This window comes from Strongylocentrotus purpuratus, unplaced genomic scaffold (genome assembly GCF_000002235.5).
Source record: "Strongylocentrotus purpuratus isolate Spur 01 unplaced genomic scaffold, Spur_5.0 spur5_scaffold_20, whole genome shotgun sequence".
Lineage (NCBI taxonomy): Eukaryota > Metazoa > Echinodermata > Echinoidea > Camarodonta > Strongylocentrotidae > Strongylocentrotus > Strongylocentrotus purpuratus.
The window spans coordinates 28,649,184-28,656,703 of record NW_022145606.1 but is presented as its reverse complement, the minus strand read 5'-3'; the positions used below and the strand labels follow the sequence as shown (position 1 = coordinate 28,656,703).

The 7,520-nt window shown below is 37.5% G+C and overlaps 1 protein-coding gene across 1 annotated transcript; it reads left to right on the top strand.

The window, feature by feature from the left end:
• The first annotated feature begins 3,326 nt into the window (after window positions 1-3,326).
• Window positions 3,327-6,220, top strand: LOC105440238. Its single transcript, XM_030993828.1, has 4 exons — window positions 3,327-3,603; window positions 3,947-4,048; window positions 5,045-5,279; window positions 5,950-6,220. Exons 1-4 carry the CDS (start codon window positions 3,378-3,380, stop codon window positions 6,218-6,220), a joined length of 834 nt encoding a protein of 277 aa, XP_030849688.1. The 5' UTR covers window positions 3,327-3,377.
• Window positions 6,221-7,520: the final 1,300 nt, after the last annotated feature.

Sequence of the window (7,520 nt, the reverse complement as noted above, 5' to 3'; positions counted from 1 at the left end):
ATAAAGAGTATGCCTGTATATGTCTATCTGAGTTTTCTCGTATATTTTTTAGCGAGGAATGTTTGTACCAAGGCGGAACGAAGTAATACCCACTTTTGGACATGCTTACACCTTAAATAGTTTTTCTTTTGTAATTTTACTCTAAAGAATCTATCTAACAAACATTTTTTGACCTTCTAAGCACCCACGTTAAATGTCAGCTTGAACAAAATTACAAATGATTTCAATCGAGGTACGTTTCCTTTCAAAAATTTGTTTAACCCTTGTTACAAGCCCAACCGTAAGAGATATCTTAGAGTGTACCAGTCCATAGATCACGGTATGGCCCACGGGGGGGGGGGGGGAGGGGTGGCACTCCCAACATGACTGACAACGCACCCGTGCCCAGAAAAAAGCGTTGAAAGTGTACTTTTTTCAGCTATACGGCGTCGTCGACGTTTTCCTTACAAATGTGTGTTATTCGATCGCACACAAACCCAAAACAGGGTTACTTTTCAGGGTTACAGGTTTCAACGTTTTCTCAAAAGAGGGTACCTTTTCAGGTTCACACGTACGTCATCAGGTCATCAGGGTCCATTGGACACAGGCGGGTAGCACTTGTGTATAAGAGTGATCAGTGGCGTACGCAGGATTTTTTCAAGGTTTTCTTGTTTTAATTTGGAAATCGTGAAGACCGATATTTGCTCAGGTGGGGGGAGGGGGGGGGGGGTGTTATAGTAAGCGACCTATTTTTGTTGGGCCCCCGCAAATGTGAAAATCGTGCCGCCCGATATTTCTCCAGTGTGTGTGTGTGGGGGGGGGGGGGGAAGTATTATTTTTTTTCAAAAAAAAAAATTAATCCCCAAAACACCCCCACCCACTGCGTACGAAGCTGAGAGTGACCTCCCCCCGCGGGAATGACTCATAAAAAAGAGCTAGTTCTTATGAAGTGCGTCCCAGAAAAAATGAAACGAGAATTATCGATGTTTTATCATAACTTAATCACAATTATAATTAATAAATGACACATATTTGTAAAGCTTAGACCCTTCTCTTTCATTTGATTCAACTCATATGAATAGATATTTCATGCATTAGAGATTTAAAACTATTTGAAGAGAGAAAACGTCAAAAAGTCATTTGGCGGGCGGTATCTGAGTTTCAAAGAAAAGAATAACATTTCTAGAAAGTTTAATTTCTGCCCTTCGCTATGATACCTCATTTATGAAAAATGATCCAGGAATAACAAGGTTCGGTTTGTTTGAAGTAATGCTTGCATTTCCATAATTTGATTAAACGAGTTCGTTTTCACTGGTTGCCTGTCGTAGCAAGAAACTGAGTTGACGAAAGACTTAACTCTGTTTGTTGACGATCAGCCATGCATCAAGTCTTTCGTCTTCTTTGTGCATGGTTGATCGTCAACGAAATGAAGTTATTTTTTTAAAAAATATGTTTGTTTACTAAATCATGTCACTATTTTGATGAACTGCATTGTTTATTTGACAGTGTCTGATGGTTCGTAATAAACATGGCATCTTCTGCGAGTACTAATGATGCTTCGAGGACATTGACTGACATTTCGGATATTCTTCTCGTTGATTCTGCAGCAACTAAAGCAAAACGGATCGAAGAGTTCAGTGACGAGGTCAACAAATGTCTTACCCTTGTCAAAGCCAGAATCAAGCAGATTCAGGATTGTGAAGATTTCCCATGCACCTCTTGTCTTAAAGGGATGAAGGATATCTTCAGCGTTTCATGGAACAACAACATTGATCGTAACGCTGTAGGGGATGGCCTGGGCATTGACACAGACTTCTGCACAATATTTGCTTATACGTGGAAACAGGGCGATATGTTACAAAAGATTGAAGACGCTGATCAACAAGAAGAACAATCACATCAGACCACACTAATGTTTGAATTTTGTGACGCACTGCTTTGTCCCGCTATGAACTTTACAGAAAACTCTGATTACTTCTGTTTACAAATGGAAGAAGATGGGTGTCTGTCTTTGATTGTCGATTGGTTTTTACACCTCGCGGAGAGTGATAAGGCGAAGAACAAATGGGTAGATGCAATTTTGTTTAAAGCGATTATCATATTGGGCAATGCCTGCAGAAGAGTGCCGTCTCTGGCTCCTAAGCACCACCGGGCCGTGCGTGCCTTGCAAAAGTTTGGCGAGTCGGAAGAGAGCTTGACACAGAAAATATCAATCATGACGTTGGCAAAGCTGGTGAAGAAAGAAGAGGCCGACAAGCTCTCCATCAATTACACCTGTATCGTAACACTACTTTCGCTGTTGAAGAAATGTCTCTCCAATCCTGATCATCAAGCAGAGATATGGCAACAATCGTCCAAGAAGAACCTGGCGTTAGGGACTATGTTTACTGCAGAAGAGTTACTTCAAGCAGCCGATGACCTGGCAATCAATGACAACAACAAACGGCTCATAGTAGAACAGGGAGGCATTCCTATCCTTGCTAAATTGCTCCAACGAGATTGTTCCGTGGAGGAGAAGACCTTTGCTGCCAAAGGGATCTGGACACTAGCGTTTCTCAAGGAAAATAAAGAAAAACTGCGGACAGAACAGAGTATTATATACAGTAAGTAAGCTTTCTCAACATTTATTATAATTATGAAACAACTTCTTATGTAAAACGTATGATGTTTTAGTTAAAATATTTCCCAAGCATTAGGGTACGAATTTTTGTTATAAAGATTACAAACTTGAGGTAATTATGATGGATTAATTTGTTCAGCTTACGTTGAAGTCATAGTTTTTAGGAAATGGGGGGGGGGGGGGGGGTCGGCGAGGAAAAAAAACATGTAGGTAACCACAACGATAATATAGTGAGTGAGAATGAGGGAGGGGGAGATTTAGTAATTCATTTTTTATGTTATGATGAGTAAAGAATAAATTCAGTTCATAAGATGGAGTTGTATGATTGAATATTTCCACAATGGGTATTAGTAACATCAAACGTTGTGCAGTGGGCCCACAATAAGTGAATATTTTCGTGCATCCATTGTAAAATAGGAAGCATGTCTTGTGTTCAGAGATAGAAGGACGTTAAGTATGTTTTAAAGTCAAATAGTGAATGCCCTTTTGGCTTTAAAGGCAGGCTTTACTACTTCAGCCAGAAGGGATTAGACCACCGAGCGAGCCAGCGAGATCACTGTGACAGGTGGCTATCTCATTAAACTCAGCTCTCATGTAACATAAGAAACAGAGGATCATGGGGGACCAACAGACGCCGATTGGGGAAGTTTTCTATATAGAGGGAGCAAGTAGCTACAAGTAGGACAGGGTGCCTTTAATATTATATTTTCTTTTATCACGAAAACAAGATCTGACGGAGAATTCCCATGGTAAAAATGAAAAGCTCCGCAATGCCTGTATGGGCGCTCTCTTCGAGATCTACGAATCCAAACTTCCCGAAGGCCTGACGCACAGGAAAACAGATGTCGAGTCACAGCAGAGGGCGCCGTCGGGCAGTGTGAAGTCCAGTGGACACATCATGCTCAGCTATAAATGGGAACACCCGTCCCAATCTGTGATGCGAGAGTTCAAGAAACAGCTGCGCAAAAGAGGTTACAACGTGTGGATGGATGAAGACCACATGAGTAAGTTTATCTGCAGACACTTCTCTTCAAACATGACATGTATTGTTTATTTTAATGCATTTCTGTTTTTATGTCTTTCATTCAAAGTTGCAACAGATTATCTAAGCTGGTGAAATTTTGAATAATATTTTCTTATTTGAGCGTTTCTTACGTGTCATCACGGCTGCTGGTTATTGCATACATTATTCACAAATTGTCCCTAAAGCTAGAGCATGGTCATCCATAATCCCTCTTCTTCTTTTTCTTCTTCTTCTTCTTCTTCTTCTTCTTCTTCTTCTTTTTCTTTTTCCCTTCAATCTTCTTCTTTTCCCTCTTTTTTCCTTCTTCTTCTTTCTTGTCTTAGTGGGTGATAAGATCGGTGCCATGGCAGAAGCCGTAGAGAATGCCGTTATGGTCATAGCTTGTATCACACGTGGTTACCAAGATAGTCAAGACTGCCGTACAGGTGAGAAAAGATTGACCTCTTTTTCTGATCAATGTCAGTTGACTTTAAAGGTAATACAAAGTTTTGGGAAATTCATGACCCCATAGCAAAACTTTGTATTACCTTTTAAAAGAGAGGATCATCTGTTTCCATGTGCAGAAAGTCATAATTCGTCTACCATTAATAGATTTACAAGTCTACACAAAGCATACCTGTGGTTCAATCGAGAAAATATACCGCCCTTCTCGGAAAGTATTGGGGATAGCAAAATTTAAGATAGTAACTGTACCATTTGAAGGGAATACAAATCATTTCATTTGGTACGTTGGTAAAAAAACCCTGAAGGCTTGTCATCATCTGTCATCGGGTAAACAGCCGAATGGTGTTACACTCCATATGGTAGCCCACTGCTATGCGTCTTTTAACCCACATTTGCAATTGTGCTCATGGAGTTCCGGGCCCCGTCTTACAAAGAGTTGATATCATTCTCAACTTATCTGCGATTGATATCAATCGCAACTATGTACATAAGAGATAGGAGACTGCAAATTTGCGATTGATTGAGGACTTGCGATTGATTTGGATCAATCGTAACTCTTCGTAAGACGGGGCCCTGGTTATGAAATATCTTTATAATTGAGACTCTGTAGAATCGAGTGTGAAAGTAAGATTATTCATAGCATTAAACTATGTATAAAATAGTGGGTTCCGAAATTATCAGAATGATAAGAGAGTGACGCGATGATACGCACAGTCACTTGTCCGACACACATCAATAAATATATGGGACTACACAGACATTATTTTAGCTATTTCTTGTAAATTTATATATTAAGAAATATGAAAGAATTTGAAAAAACAAGTCTTTCTTTTCAAAGATATTTACAAAGAAAATCTGTCCCAAACCATATGAAAACACTGAGAGAGCGTATTTTTTCCTACCTGTACCATTTACTTCAACTGGACATTGCCGTTGAAATCGATTTTAAAAATGGATCTTTTATGTCATGTGTTCAGAAGCGTCTTATGCTTACGAATGCAAGAAGAAGATCATCCCTGTGAAGGTAAGTAATGACTTCAAAGCTTCTGGTTGGCTAGGTGGTATCACGGCAGGGAAGATCTACTACATCGTTCAGCAAGCCGAGCTTGTCTCCGAGGTACTCTCCAGCATCATCGAAAAAGAATTTGCAGTGCAGAAAGAAGTCGCAGTGCAGAAAGAAACGGTCCAGAACGTGAACGCTGCTCCCGGTATGTCAATCACGCTGCAAAGAGAGAGAGAGAGAGAGAAGGAAAGAGAGAGAGAGAAAGAATAAAAGAGAGAGGGGGAATGAAAAAGGGGGAGAGATAATATTGGTAAACATATAATCATATACATTTACTTACTAACCTATATACATTTACTTACTATAATAAGTTTAATAAGTTTATTTCCTGTATTTGTTTTTCTTGTATAAGTTATACCTGGCTATTTTGTCGGGATTTTTTTACAGTAATTAACTCCTTGTTTGCTAAATGCTCCCTTATTTGTCTTAAAACATAACATAGTATATAGCATAATATGTATTAGCATTAGCATCGTTAAAAGTATAGTTACAACATTAATATATAGAAATGCAGTTTAGCTATGTATAATCATTGTATAGCTATTATGTATACTTATAAATCAAATATTTTTTATTATTTCATATTCTTTACTATAAAGAAATGTATTTTATTTAAAGTGAGTACAAAGTCACCCAGCTGGTAGAAAAAAAGCGAGAGAATCGGAGTAAACTTGATCAGCTTTGCTGATTAGTCATACGCGAAGGGTGTCATGAACAATGGTGATTACGCTCATATTTTTAGATATGTTATTATATATATATAATAATTATATTGTAATGAGTTTCGTTTCTTTTCTTGTGCTCTTTTTTCATTGAAAGGTCCCTCGTCCCAAGAGCAAGTACCAAAGCCACCTCAAGTGGAATCTCAAGTACCGGATGGGATTCCAAGAAGGTCCAGCGTTGGCTGGCAGCTAACAACGTCACACCACGTAAGAAAGCTTTGAAAACACTCAATGGAACCCAATTGCTGCAACTAAAAAAACAACTGATCACAGCCCCACAATCTTTCTACCAGTCAATGAAAGACGATCTTAAGGTCCCCTATATTGATGTGCTTTCACTCGCTGCTGCTCTTGAAAATCTACATTAAGTCATACTCATAATGTTGATGAAGTGAAGAGAGAAAGAGAGATAGAAAGAGAGAGAGAGAGAGATGCAGGGAGAGAGAGAGGAGAGCCAATAAGAGAGAAAGAGAGAGAGAGAGAGAGAGAGAGAGAGAAGAGAGCCAATAAGAGAGAAAGAGAGAGAGAGAGATAGAGACAAACAGAGAAAAATAAAGATTGCAGTAATGATTATAATAACTTATTAGCATTCTTGAGAGAGAAATGTATTTTCATATCACTCGGTATAACAGAATTCAAATGTATTACGTTTGCTTATATAACAATTTTTTGTTTGTAGTAGTGAACTAAAATTGTGTACATTTTGTTCTGAGATATACAAACGTTTTGGTCGCTTTAGTGTATTTGCATGATATCAAGTCATGGCAATGTAAAGTCATGACGCAAAGGACAATTTTAAAGATATTGACTTACTACTTCATTATGCTTTATTTGCAATCTATAAAACGAGTGTTGTAAATCAATTTAATACAAATTTAGTAACGAAAATAATAAGCAAATATCTTTTGTTTATGTTGAAATACAGAGTAAAAGTAGAGGAAACTAAAACTAAGACAACAGATGTGAATATTACTAAGTGGATGAAGATAGTTATTGATTTACAGGAAATGCATCTACAGTCTGCTTTCAAGTAAATACAGATATATAATTTGATTTGATCTCATTTTGATTAAGTGCTTGTTATGAATAATTATGGATGATGTTATCCGTGATTTGATCTGAATATCTGAATCAGTGAATGCAGAGAAAGGAAAGGTAAACGAACTTCTGTCATATCGAACATCATTTATAACTCATGTAATATTTCACAAAAAACATTAACACTCGATTTAGTTGTGATTTTTATCCTCATCTTAGCGATTTAAAAAGAGAATTTTAAATCTGTTGACTTTAAACGATATTTAATCAATGTTTGCATGTACAGTAGTACAGGTGTATGGCGGAGTTTGATATTTATTTTTATAAACCTGATTCGGTGTGATTTCTCTACTATAATCAATTGCTTGGCTTTCCTTACTAATCCTATCAATAATCAAAATTAAAATAATATAATTACTGTGTTGGTGTATGGGATCACGTGTAACCTATCTATAGCAATAATTGATTAATTGATTCGAATTTATTCCATTTTAAATATCAGTTGTTTGCCCAATAAAGAACAAAGTTGACAAAGTAAGTTCAAAATAATGAACAATTCACCGGTATTTCAACGTATTTAAAGTTTATGCATACATTTTAAACACAAGTTGTTCTTGATAATCTGAATAC